We start from the raw sequence: 14438 nt of genomic DNA on the forward strand, positions 1-14438 counted from the left end.
AATTAATCACTATGCGAAAAACAAGGCCACATCGCGTTCGATAAAACGCGATGCATATTAACTGAATTACCAGTTACGCGTAAACGTTACATGTTTTCACACAAATATGTGACGCGATCAACTAATTTGTGGAGAACGACATGGAATACATATACATAAATTAAACGAAGAACGTTAAGAAAATTATCTCTGGGATCGCCTCAAATTGCAGTAACGTCAGTATTACGTAAGATTATTACCAAGTAAATGTTTGCCAGGAATCGAAATTAAGAATTGAGTTTTTACAATGTGTCTCGGGAATGAGCGACCAAATATTGACGCGCACGAGCATATATCTGGAAGCGTTTCCTTTTAAGGCTAGAGAAACAAGTAGAGTCATTATTTTCTTTATGTTAGCAATAAACAGAAACATTACTTGCAAGTACACGTGTCAGCTTGACGTTGTACAAAACGAAAGGAAGAACGAGAACGTGCGATTTATTCGCCCTCGAAGCGAGTACGGTAGAGCCATTATTGTAAAAAATCGAATTCCTTTTGCAATAAACGAAACAACTATTCTAATGAGAAATAACTCTACTACTTATGACGCATGTTTAGCGTCTTCAACCTTAATGCTTAGCGACCAATCTCTCCCATTGTCAACAACATGCATCAAGACATTTATGTAACAATCGACGCTGCAATAACCGAGGTTCTACCTCTTGCTTTAGAAATACTAACTTATAACGCATTCAATCTCGTATTATACGATGCGTGAACGTCAGTTTAAACCATGAACTATACCAGAGACTCGTTACCCTAAATCTTTGGCTTTACAGACGCGCAACACGTTCGCGAGAAACTCAACGTCCCGAAGAAACTTTCTTAGAATCCATCAGGTAATTTTCGAATAGCCAAATTCGCGCCAAACCCCGTAATCGATGTAGCCATTGTCTTTCAAAAGCGTGCAGGCTCCGTAAATTCAGAAGAATTTTAATCCCGTCCGTGGGGTTCGCCCAGTAATTTTCGTAACCCCGTTGTCGACGATAATTGCCACGTTTCTGTAGCAGCCCCCACCCCCGGAGCTAGAAAATTGCCCGATGAATTTCGTAGCAGCCGCAACTTCGAGTATCATGAATGTGTTGCCACGCCGACCTCCACCGACACTTTTGGCATCAACCGCCACTTTTCTCTCCTGTCCAAAACGCCCCGTTCGGTTATCATGCGAATTCTCTTTCGTTTTATCGCGGCGTCGTCGTAACTCTCCCTCTGACTCTCTACGGTCCGCCGCCGCGACGCGGTTGCATCGCCTGTCTCGTAACTCAGCTATCCCGAAACGTTGCGTATATGCTCGTCGTTAACTGTCAGAATCTTCGACACTTTTACCGTTTGGCAATTTTGAAGCTATTGTAGCGGGAATTACCAGTTTCGAATAACGATTATTTACGGTGCTGCGAACCTCGTATATATCTTTGCGGTGTTATTCGAGAACATATGAATTTACTCCCCCGTGACCCACGGGATATTTAAAAGTCGAACATTCTCAAAGCATAGGTAATCTTCTGTACTTGGAAAGGAAACGATCAAATAACAAAAATGCGGTCGAGTCTGTTCTTCCGTTCGGTTATCAACCGTATCCCTGGAGTCGGATGAAAAAAGAGAAACGCGGTTAAAAAGGGAATCGAAAGTTCGCCTCGATCGCGGTTCATCGTTCGCAGAAATCGTGCCGGAGTTTTCATCCTCGTGCACAAAGCGCCAGAGAGCCGTGCACGGTGAAAAGTTCCGAAGAAACGAGAGAGAAGAAGAGGAACGGGATCGACACGTCCCCGGAGGGTTCGGAACGAGCGCTCCTTATACTCTCCCTCCCGTAGAATTTCCATCGTATCGCCGTTTTGCTCGTCACGGAGCAAAGTGGAACGGGGCGCGTACGTCCAGCGGAATATAAAAGGGAAGGAACGGGAGGAGGAACGATTCTGTTGTAAAATAGCGAACGAACAAACAGACGGACGAGCGGAGAGATGTACGAGAGTTCAGACCGTGGCGTTGCCTGAAAAGGAAACCGACGGCGCCTCCAGTTAGCGGAAGTCGCCCTTCGACTAGTTTTACACGTAGCCGCGTCTCTCGCAACGCGCAACAACGAGGATCGCGTCGAGCTTGGCGGGTCGCGAGCGTTATATACGCGCAAACGTTGCTAATTAGACCGTTGGTATGTGAACGCGCTGGAATTTTCGAAGAAATACGCGGCTAATCGACTCGAGTCTATACCCCGCGGTCGCGAGAGGCTCGACGCGTTTGTAAATTGTTCTAAATGAAATTCTTCCCGTGCTTGCGGAGGAAACAATTCGAACAGTCTTGTTCTTGCTGAGAACGTCGAGGACTTCGATTTCATTGAGCTTTTGTGAATCGATACATTTTTCTACGGATTTCCTGATTAATCGACAGTTTTAAAGATACATATTTACATCAGCTTGCGGACAAAATTTCTTCTATTACATAAATGCGTATACAGTTAATCGTATTCGCAGTCGTACATTATGGGGCTCTAGAGCCTCATTAATACACATTGTTTGCATTTTGAAACATTGAAATCCTTCAATCCGTCCAAAAGTTATGATTTTTTAAAAAAACGCATGAAATTTCGGAGTAACATTTCTGGCCATTTATTTTCGGTATATTCTCGGTTAACAATTTTTTTCTCGAAAGTGCATAGGATTTCGGGGATATGTGTATTGACCAAAAATAATTGTAATTGACCCCTGCAACCAAAAATAATTTTTTTAGGATGATTTTAAATTTTTTAATTTCGCCGAAAAATTTTCCAGTCAGTATGACAGTCAGATTGGGTTAGGAAAGTTTATATTATATAAATAAATATTTTGTATAAAGTATTTTGGCCTCTAGAATTTTTATTAAAATTTTCCCCAATATATTCAACCCTGTAAATCACTTTTCCCTGAATTTTCCAATTTACCCCCCAGCCAGTTTATACCAACCCTCTCCAACGCTCATCCCCAAAAGAACTCGATGAACCTCGAATACCACTCGACTGCTACCGAAGTTTGTAACTCTCTAAACAAGTACCCATGTACCGGCCGAATGCCGACAAATTTAATAACCCTAATGAACTTTTTGCGTGCGAAACATGCCTGGTGACGTCGCGGCGGACTACGGACAAGAAACGCGGCTCTTTCTTATCCGCCACGACGATTAGGACATTAATCTTCGGGGCCTCGAAGGGGCAGAAAACGCGAAGGGGATCCATGGGAGTTGCCTTTGGGCCGAACGAGAATCCCGGAGCGATGCAGATCCACGATCGATCCGCATTCTCGAGGTTCGTGGCGCCCGTGGCCGGTGCGCGCGTTCTGCATTCGTCTCCTCCAGGGGGTGCGTCGCGGTGGCAGAGCATCTGGCCGGTAGGAATACCGGAGCCCCGGTTTGCTCCGTTCCGACGCTTCTTTCCGTCGTGGTTTCGTCGGTCCCAGGCGCGGGGCCCGATGACGCACCGTGGTACCACCGCGACCCGTCTTCTTTGGCGCGGTGCGCTCCCTCGGTTCGCGCAAGAAGGATGTCGTTGCGCAATTATTTTCGCATGATTCCGATCGCCGGGTCAGATTAAGACCGCCCTTTCGTCGATCCGATCGCCGATGGAACGCGAGCGCCGCGTTCGTTTGCGATCCGCGTTACGCAGCAAAACCGAATTCCGAAAGACAATGCGTACGTGCTACTATGCGCCGCGACGCGGGACGTTCCCTGGGACCCGGGGACGAAGACGTAAACCGATGAAGAAGTTCGGCGGAGAAGATAGGGAGGAGGGGGGCCAGCGTTTCGACGTCTGTCGATCATCGGCGATCGTTTTTGCGAAGGGCGTCCTCGTCGATCGATGTTCCGGTTATTAGCGAAGTTATGAATGATATCGCGGCGATACCGACCGATGCGTCGTTGTTAGCGTGAATGGTAATTGATCCAATTACGTTTTTCGGGTGAAAGTAGCCCGGGGATACTTTCGTTTCTTCTTCCGTCGACTTTAAACACGACCGGTGAGGGATAGGTGGCAATTGATCGAAGGGTAGGTGTTTTATACGTTTCGAAACCATAATAATATTTATTTTCATCGTGTCGCGTCGTAACTGACCCGTCTGTTGCAATTTGTTTTTCAATTCAATGGTTTTACATTTATTTTCTTTAACGTCTAATCTTGAGAATTAATTTTTGTTAACTCCTCAGTGAAAAGTCAGTCGATTAAATTGAAAATCGATAGAATCGCAAGATCTCCGAATCGAGATCCATAAATTAGCGAGTACGATCTTTGGCAAATGGAATCTTGATAACCGTAGAATACGTAGGTAATATAGCGCATCAGGTATTAATGGTCTGGCGAGCAATGTAAGTAGAAACAGTTTCATCGTGAAATGGATGGTCCAAGATCGATTAGAGTTACTTTTAAGCACGATATCGATACGCGAAGCGTAACCATGAAGTATTCCGTGTTGCTCGGGGTACGAGCGTGGTTACACAACGAAACCAAGCGCGCGTACTCCGTGTGTTATTGAAGTGGTTCGCCCACCGGCACGGCACGCTTTCAAAGCTTAGAAAGCTATCTATAGATCGGGGAAGCGCTTTCAACGATGTGGGTGGCGACCTCAGCTCGTTCCACTGGGTGATTCTACGAACGGAAAGGGTCGACGACGCACGGAAGTCCAGCGACGAGTGTTTATATTCCAGATATTTATGAAATGTCATCGTGGCTCGATCAATTGCAGCGCGTATTAACCCTTAAGTGGACTCTCAATCTCAACTGAATCATTTTACTTAATGTTGATTTTTACTAAATTGGTAAACGAAAATCAACTTTCCTTTAAAGCATTTAAAAAATAATGAACTAATAATATAATTACATTGACATATATTAAACAATTTTTAGTTTAAACTTGCAGAGGGTTAACGAACCGTGACGTTTGGAGATGTCCTTTAATTTTATAACCAGCAATACGTAAAAAAAACTAATATCGTTGCAGCAAATTTTTTTTTATATTTACAAGTAAAAGTAACTCGATACCTTTTGTCACTTGAGATTACCAAATAATTTCGAAATATATTCTCAAATATTCTTTACTCACGATTTCATGCTGAATATCCACTTACTTCTGTTGCAGTTTGTATCGGAACCAATGGCCGCCTCTCCGTTCCGTCCAACAAGCAGCACCACTACCGGAATCTTCGAGACCGGTACACCAACTGTACTTATGTCGACGGCAACCTGGAGATCACATGGCTCCAGAACGAGACATTCGACCTCAGCTTCCTCCAGTATATACGAGAGGTCACCGGCTACGTCCTCATCAGTCACGTGGACGTCCGGAAGATCGTTCTGCCGCGGTTGCAAATCATACGCGGCAGAACTCTATTCAAGCTCAATATTCATGACACCGAGTTCGCCCTGTTCGTCACGATGTGTCAGATGCACAACTTGGAGATGCCGGCCCTCAGAGGTACATCCACCTTTCCTCTTTTTCCATTCTTCAACGACCACTTGAAACATTATAGAGAGGAAATTATAATAAAGATTTTAATATTATTCTGGTTTTTCGCATTTTCGACAATTAAATCATATCTTCGTTTATCGTTCGAAGAATATTAAAATACAAACAAAAGTTTATTGTTTAAAAATGAATTATTTTGAATACGAGATTGCTCGTGGTAAAGTCCGCTCTAGTATTAGTTTTGCAGCGTGAAATTAATACCGCGACGAAACTAAACAGTACGTGTCGTTCCCAGATATCCTCAACGGCAGCGTGGGCATGTACAACAATTACAACCTCTGCCACATTCGAACGATCAACTGGGACGAAATAATCACTAGCCAGGGTGGAACGTACTCCTACGTGTACAATTTCACGTCACCGGAGCGCGCCTGTCCATCGTGCGACAAGAGCTGCGAGCAAGGTTGCTGGGGCGAAGGGCCTGAGAATTGTCAGAGGTACTCGAAGACGAACTGTTCGCCCCAGTGCTGGCAGGGCAGGTGCTTCGGACCCAATCCGCGAGAGTGTTGCCATCTTTTTTGCGCCGGTGGCTGCACGGGCCCGAAACAGAGCGACTGCCTCGCTTGCAAAAACTTTTTCGACGACGGTGTGTGCACGCAGGAATGCCCGCCCATGCAAAAGTAAGTAGACGGCTTCCATCATTAAGGACCCCGTTGAATCTCGTTCACGAACGAACGCGTATTTCGAGCAAATTCATACCCGATCCTTAATTAGCGATAGGTCATAAACGCTAACGTACAACCAAGATGATGTTTGCCAATGTCTTCGACCAACAAAATATAAGATTTAAATTTTTACGAATATTTTACTTCTTCACTGATTTGCACATAAAATTTGACGGAGTTCTCGATCTCGCTAATAATTGAAAAATAAAATAGAATGTTTCATTAAACGATACCGATGTACGCTTCTCAAGTATGACGAGTGTGAATTTGAAAATAATAAAACGTTTGACAATAGTATCCTTATTGACGATAAATCTGTGTCGCGTCGATGTACTCGCGTCCCGTGTTGGTCTCATACAGGCTAGGAGTTCGAATCTCCTTAGAAACTTTACGACCTAGCATTGAAACGACAACGATCGTTTCAGGTACAATCCTACGACGTACTCGTGGGAGGCTAATCCTGACGGGAAGTACGCGTATGGTGCAACCTGTGTGAGAAAGTGTCCTGTGCACCTCTTGAAAGACAACGGGGCTTGCGTAAGGTCCTGTCCGCCGAAAAAGAAAGCGCTCCACGGGGAATGCGTACCCTGCGACGGGCCTTGCCCGAAAACCTGCAAGGGCGTGGACAAAGTACACTCTGGGAATATAAATAGCTTCAAGGATTGCACGATCATCGAGGGCTCGATCACGATTCTAGACCAAAGCTTCAAAGGTTTCCTACATCTCTTCAAGAACTACACTTTAGGGAAACGATACGAGGAGATGCATCCCGACAAGCTGGAGGTGTTCAGCACGCTGAAAGAAGTCACCGGATTCTTGAACATCCAAGGCGACCATAAGGATTTCAAGAACTTGTCCTATTTCCGGAACCTCGAGGTGATCGGCGGTAGAACACTGACGGAATATTTCGCGTCGATGTACATCGTAAAGACCTCGTTGGTGTCGTTCGGGCTCAGCTCCCTCAAGAAAATTTATTCCGGCTCCATCGTCATTTTGGAGAATAAGAATCTGTGTTACGCGCAGAGTATCAATTGGACTAGGATGAAGAGGTCGTCGGAACACGAGATTCTATTGTCGAACAACCGGAACGAAACCGAGTGTAGTAAGTATTGCTACGACGAAGAATGTATTAACTGAGAAATAAATTTAATTTAAGAACTAATATCGATATCTTCCTTTAATTATAGTAAAAGATGGATTGGTATGTGACGAGCAGTGTTCCGACGATGGCTGTTGGGGGCCCGGTCCGGCGCAATGTCTGTCCTGTAAGAACTTCATTTTAGGGAACGATTGCCTTCAAGACTGTACTGCACCAGGGTAAGGATGCGTTCCAACGATTTAAATATACAACAAACTTTTACGAACCTGGCAATAACAACTGTTACTTCTGTTGTGTTTAAATTTGCCCACCTGAGATCGTGGATCGAAGGTAAACTACATTAACCCGAGGAGATGTTAGCTTTCTGTCTCGCACGCATATAATCTTGCACTGTTATCGAACAGCGTTAATTCGAATTTAAACGCTCACGAGTCTCTTTTCTTCTCTCCTAGAATTTACCAAGCGGACAAAAAGACCTGCAAGCTGTGTCACGAGGAGTGCGACGGTTCTTGCACGGGACCGAACGCGGAGCACTGCACGAAATGCAAACACGCGCGAGACGGTCCCTTCTGCGTACCCGAATGTCCATCTTCCAAGTATAACGACAACGGCGAGTGCAAGGACTGTCACGAGAACTGCGTGGGTGGCTGCGATGGGCCTAAGAACAACATAGGCCCTAATGGATGTCACAGCTGCGATAAGGCGATCATGAACGGAACCGTACCTGAAGGATGTTTGCAGAAAGGAGAACCCTGTCCAGACGGTAAGGAATTCTTGGCACGATAAATTCGATGTTTATCCGACTCATTAATCAAAAATAATCTACTCAAAACTGTACGGCGAAGCTTCGCCATTGCGCCATTCGTATTGTTCCTAACAAAAATAGAACATTTTGAGTATATTAAATTATAGAGTCAGTGGCCCTAATATGGAATACGTTTCTAATTTGGAACAAAGCAATATTAAAGAATCATGTTTTGCCATCTATTGGCGATGAAGGCAATCGATTACGATTGCCATTTGTTGCAACTAGCGTGCAATTTTGTTCCAAGTCATTTGACCGATTGTGATAGGTATAGTGTTAAGAAACCAACGAACGACCCACCTAAAAGATCGTATTTTCTATAACAAAATTTAACAGACTAAGATTTAAAAAGAGACGAGAACGGGCGAGTGAGACAGCTATTATTTCTTAAAGGGCATTACTACGAGTGGGTGAGTCCTCAAGAACAAGGAGAGCTCAAGCATTTAGCAGGGAAGGCCGTCTGCCGCAAATGCCACCCTCGTTGCAAGAAATGCACAGGATACGGTTTTCACGAGCATGTGTGCCAGGAGTGCACGAAATACAAGAAAGGCGAACAGTGCGAGGACGAGTGTCCCGCGGACCACTTTGCGGACGCGGACACACAACTTTGCATACCGTGCTTTAGCGAGTGCCGTGGATGCTTCGGACCGGGCCCGAATCAATGCTACAAATGTCGAAATTACAAAATCAATGTGGTGAGTAATATAATATTAGAATATTTTTAGTTTAAAACCATTAATTTCTTCGTGGATCAAAACATCTTTTAAAAGATCCGTACATAGCGTTTCAAATGCATTCTCGTTGACATACAAAATATTTTATTTGCTAATTTTTACATTCTTCTTTCAGGACGAAGATATAGATGGCAACGTGACGTCCTTCAACTGTACAGAAATATGTCCACCCGAGTATCCTTACAAGATCTTCCCTCTGGACAGCGAGCCGTATTGTTCCCTGGAAGTAGTCGATCCTGGACTCCGAGTGGAAAACGAACTTCAACCGGCTATCCTGGCAGGCGTTGTGGTGTTTACTTTGGTGTTCATCGTGGTCGCGGCCGTTATCATGTACTTCTGTCGCGTACGGGCGAAGGCGAAGGAGAACGCGGTGAAGATGACGATGGCGTTCACCGGATTGGACGATAACGAGCCGTTGCGTCCGACCGGCGTGAAACCGAACCTGGCGAAACTGCGTATCATCAAAGAGGAGGAGATGAGAAAAGGCGGGATCCTGGGGTACGGTGCCTTTGGAAACGTCTACAAAGGTGTTTGGGTGCCGGAAGGTGAAAATGTGAAGATACCCGTGGCCATTAAAGTCCTGCACGATGGCACGGGCGCGAACACTTCGAAGGAGTTCCTCGACGAGGCGTACATCATGGCCAGCGTGGAACACCCGAACCTGCTTCAGTTGCTGGCTGTCTGCATGACCTCACAGATGATGCTCGTTACCCAGCTGATGCCATTAGGTTGTTTGCTCGATTTTGTGCGTACGTTCAAGGATAAAATCGGTTCCAAAGCACTCCTGAATTGGTGTACACAGATCGCCAGGGGGATGGCCTACTTGGAAGAGAGGAGATTAGTCCATCGCGATCTCGCCGCTCGAAATGTCCTCGTGCAAACGCCTAATTGCGTGAAGATCACCGATTTCGGTTTGGCCAAGCTCCTGGACATCAACGAGGAACAGTACAAGGCTGCCGGCGGCAAAATGCCGATCAAGTGGCTGGCTCTGGAATGCATTCAGCATCGAGTCTTCACACACAAGTCGGACGTTTGGGCATTCGGTGTAACCATATGGGAGGTTCTCACTTATGGCGGCAGACCGTACGAAAACGTTCCCGCCAGAAACGTGCCGGAATTATTGGAGAAAGGCGAGAGGCTACCTCAGCCGGCGATCTGCACGATCGACGTTTACATGATCATGATCAAGTGTTGGATGTTGGATGCCGAGTCCAGGCCCAGTTTTAAGGAACTGGCGGAGGACTTTGCGAAGATGTCTAGAGATCCTGGTCGATATCTTGCCATTAAGGGCGACAAATACATGAGATTACCTTCGTATACACTGCAGGTTAGTGATATTTATATTATGTGAAAAAATTACGTTCTTCTATCTCGTTTCTGTAAAGAACCGCTGAAATATCGTCCAATAAATAATCGTATTACTACTGGTTTTCTACCATACGTAATCTTTCGATTCAAGTAACGAAGGTATAATTTTTCGTGTTTTCAGGACGAAAAAGAGATGATACGGAATCTTGCATCGGCCATTGACGGCCCCGAGGCGTTAGTCGATGCTGACGAGTATCTTCAGCCGAAATCCAGGGCTCCGATTCCACCTGGACTTTCGGCGTCCAGTACTTCCGGCTCTCCGCCGAACACACCCGTAAAAACTTGTTGGCCCAATGGTAAACCGCTCGCCGCCGACTCTCCCACGCCCCAAAATCAACAAAACTGGGACAGAGAGTTGTTGAGGTACGGAGCGAATCATAGAAACGGAAACGCGCCCCACGAGCCCGGAAATTCTGGCCAGCACGCGCACTTCGCGCCTCCGAATGGTCATTGCGGACACCCTATAGGTTCGGACAGTACCAGTTCAAGATACTGTTCGGATCCGTTGAAAATGATTGGCGTCAGAGGTGAGTTTCGTTGCTTTAAATAATGTACACAAGTTTTATATAAAATTATAACGGATTTGTTGTTTGTTTAGATTGCGACGTGACGGACGATTGTTTCGACGGTGAGATGAACTCCGCGCACCAGCAGGCTCAAGTAGGTAACCTGAAATTAGACTTGCCATTAGACGAAGACGATTATTTGATGCCATCGCCGCAATTGCCGACAAATACGACGCAATACATGGATCTCATAGGGGACTCGAAACCCACGGGTAAACAAAAATGCACTGTTACTCTTTAAAGACATTATCAAAGAAATGAATGAATGATACTCGAGTTTGGACCTCAATAATTTTCTTTCGAAAGGAAACTATCAGACATATTAATTTCAAACTTTGTATTATAGATTTATTTATACCAATATGAATTTTATCTCAAGTTCAAACGAGTGATTTTATCGAAATTTTTAAACAACCTTTTTCGATCGTTTCCAGAATTGGAACCAAAGCGAGTCAACAACGGTTACCGGAAGTACCCAGAATTCCTGACCATCCCGGGTAAAACATCGTTGGATAATCCCGAGTACATAATGTCCCAGGACGAAGGACCGTTGACTCCGCAGACTTTAGGTATTCCAACGCCCGATTTGGAGAAGGTATTAACGAACGGGAACTTTGGGTCTCAGGTGAGACAAAGGAGTTCCGAGGAAGAATCCGACCATGAGTACTACAACGACTTCGATCGCCTGGAACGGGAGTTGCAACCGCTGAAGCCTCTTAGGAAGAACGAGACGACTGTCTGAATCCAAGGTTTCGAAAGGATTCTGAACAAGGACTGTTCCGTTGTTTAAAACCGGAAACAGAAGGTCGATATCGCTCGTCCGTTGCTCGAGGTTGAATCGATCTCAAACTCGACGGACGAGAAACCTAATCGGTACACGGAATCCAGTTCCTCGCAATGAGGAAACTTCAGAGTACTTAGAGAGGACACTTCGCTAAAGTGCCGTGTTTTGATTGTGATTAGACGTAAAACGCGAGAACTGTGCTAATTTCCCAGCAGAGTTTAAGGGAACTTATCCCACACACGATGGACTGTCGCGCGTGCGTACGATGAACAAGTAGTGCAAAGATAATCTTAATGTGCCATTCGCCGTGGCTTGTAAATAAAGTAGTGTCTACCACTTCTTTAGGGTTACAGAGAGTTTAAGGATCGACGTGCAGTAAATGGCATAGAAAATTGTCTCGCTTTTACTTTCGCCTGACTTCGACGGTCCATGTTCGTTATATCTTCCTCTTTTCTTATAGAGACCATAGACCCGAGGATTCTTCGTAGAATAATTTTTACGACTGTTCGTACCAATATGCGTAGAGTCGTTGTACAACTCATGCCGCACTTTCGTACGATGAATAGTCGCGTTTGTGGCCTCTATTAGTTTCTTCCACAAGGAACGGACATTTCTTACAGTATCGAACTGCGAACGAAAACAATCATTCCGATCGCGAACGTGGACCTCGCCTGTCTTTTCGAAAATTCAGAACCACCCCCTTCTGTCTCTTCTAATTTCTACGTGGTTAAAATCGTTTTGGATCGCGGGGATCTCCGGTTTTCCGCACGATCGAGCACGAATCATGAGATGTCGAAAAATTGTACGCGGGGCCGTTACGCGAATCACAGAAGATCCGATGAAATTTTTTTAACCGCTCCAAGTGCGGAACATCTGCGCGGTTCGCCGTTGACTGTGATAAAGAAACGTTCTACTACTTCACGAAGACACTTTGAACATCTCAATCGTTAAACAATCCTCTCTTGCCCCCTTTACTCCTGGGTCGCAGTAAGCTACGACGTTACGACGAATTGTCCTAATTTACTGCCCGAACGTGAAGAGTTTCCGAGTCGCGACACGAAGGTTGGACGAGACCCAAGAGAACACACGCGACGACGTTCTCGCGTCTCGTGACTCTACTTAAACGACTCCCTTATATTCTTTTATTTTTCATGCCATCGCCTTAGCAAAGGGACCAATGAAATTGGCCTCGGCCGTAGCGCGCGGATGCATCTCGACTTTTTATATAGAAACGCGTTTTGTAAATAGATTAGTGGTTTAGCGCGTAAGACTTCTACTGAACGTAGAAAACGGAAATGTACTTGAGTAAACTAAGCGTAACAAAAAAAAATAAAAATAAAACTGTAACGTTTTAAACGAGAAAATGAAAAACGGACGAAAATGTAATAGGATTAGGACGTGCCATGTTGTGTATGTGTACAGGGAACGCGCGAAACGGCGATAACACGGTTTCCACGTGTTCACCGGATGTTCGACGGTGAAACGGATCCAACCAGGCGTCGCGTTTCATTGCAAAAGGTGTGCACGAGCGTGTGCGAGACTGACGATCTCATTCGTGATGGTGAAACCTTGTTAGAGGAAATAGAATTCAACGTCGCGCGCTCTTCTGTGATAAAAATGGGGAACAACCTTCGAAGAAAATTGTATTTTTTCTTTTTTTTTTTAACGTGGTTTGTTTGTTTTTTGTTCGTTGTGGGAACAATCGCACACGGATTTCCAATCTCGTCACACGCGAAGTGCAGTGTCTTGTTCTTAACGATGTAAGCATTGTAAGCCAATACGTATCGTGTACATTTCATTAAGCGTTACTAATGGTTACGTTAGCGATTTCTCTCCTTGTAATATATCATTCACTGCGTCGCCGAGCGGATCAGCGTGCACCATCACCGGGAAACGTGTACGCGCGTAATTCGATGTTCCCGATGAAAAAGAAAGAAAAAAAAAAATGTAATGTTAAACGTGTCTTTCTTCCATTCTCCCCTCCCCCCAAAACCCCTTACTTAGTCCCGTTTCTATGATTTTAATGTAAACCCGACAAAAACTGCGAGTGTGAATTTAGAAATTGTACAATACGTTTGATCGCCGGGATAAATAGCTGCGAGGAATTGCATTTGCCATTCGGTTGTGGACATAGAACTTATAAAACTTTATAATATCATTATGTTATCGTAAAGAAATTATTGTAATAAAGAGCCACCATCATTCTTACGAGGTTTATGACTCATCTTTTTTTTTCCACTGCGCTCCTTCGTTTGGACTCGAATATTGTTTTTATTTAGTTATTTCACGAGTAAAAGCACGAGTATAAAGTATACAATACAAAAGATATAAAATATACGAGTGACGTGTAATATGTAGAGAATAAAATAAAGTACAGGACACATTTCAGACGATCGTTATTTAGTGTGTATCCAGAGGAGGTTCTCCCAAGAGATATGAAATCATAAAAAACTAGATCCAATGACGGATGTAGAAGTGCTAAAAGGGAGGAGGCTAACAAAAACTGGTAAAAATATTCGAGACTTTTAGATTTCGAGAATCACGTTCTTAGGAATTGTAAATAGAAATAGAAATGTTGAAGTTTAGATAATTGTTCAATTATAGTTTATAAAACAATTAATATTTTTGTGCTTAGAAGTGAAAGCGACTATCTGAGAAAGGGTATCAGGTATTTCTCAGTTTATTAATTAGTAAGGAGCTCTAAAAAAGTATAAAACTTCGCGTAGGGTAGTTCTTCCAACAATAAAAAATATATTGGCCAATGGAAAAAGAATCTGTCGCAGGGGACTAGAATCAAGGCTGCATGGTTGGGAAATTCCGATCATAAATTGCCCAGACACCATCTTACTTTAAGAAACAGTGACATTTTAAATACTTGTGGAACCAGCAGGTAAATAA

The 14438-nt window shown here is 44.4% G+C and overlaps 1 protein-coding gene across 4 annotated transcripts in view; it reads left to right on the plus strand.

The window, feature by feature from the left end:
* Positions 1-13748, plus strand: part of Egfr (epidermal growth factor receptor) — a 182079-nt gene extending 168331 nt beyond the window's left edge. For all 4 annotated transcript variants that reach the window (XM_076776576.1, XM_076776659.1, XM_076776492.1 and 1 more), the window contains 10 exons: positions 5133-5468; positions 5755-6139; positions 6610-7286; positions 7372-7501; positions 7736-8046; positions 8482-8783; positions 8938-10149; positions 10312-10717; positions 10789-10968; positions 11191-13748. In XM_076776576.1, the coding sequence (XP_076632691.1) occupies positions 5133-5468; positions 5755-6139; positions 6610-7286; positions 7372-7501; positions 7736-8046; positions 8482-8783; positions 8938-10149; positions 10312-10717; positions 10789-10968; positions 11191-11498 (4247 nt within the window). In that variant the 3' untranslated portion in view covers positions 11499-13748. The remainder of the gene's footprint in view (positions 1-5132; positions 5469-5754; positions 6140-6609; positions 7287-7371; positions 7502-7735; positions 8047-8481; positions 8784-8937; positions 10150-10311; positions 10718-10788; positions 10969-11190) is intronic.
* The last annotated feature ends 690 nt before the right edge of the window (positions 13749-14438 follow it).

Source organism: Colletes latitarsis, chromosome 1, assembly GCF_051014445.1.
Source record: "Colletes latitarsis isolate SP2378_abdomen chromosome 1, iyColLati1, whole genome shotgun sequence".
Classification (NCBI taxonomy): domain Eukaryota; kingdom Metazoa; phylum Arthropoda; class Insecta; order Hymenoptera; family Colletidae; genus Colletes; species Colletes latitarsis.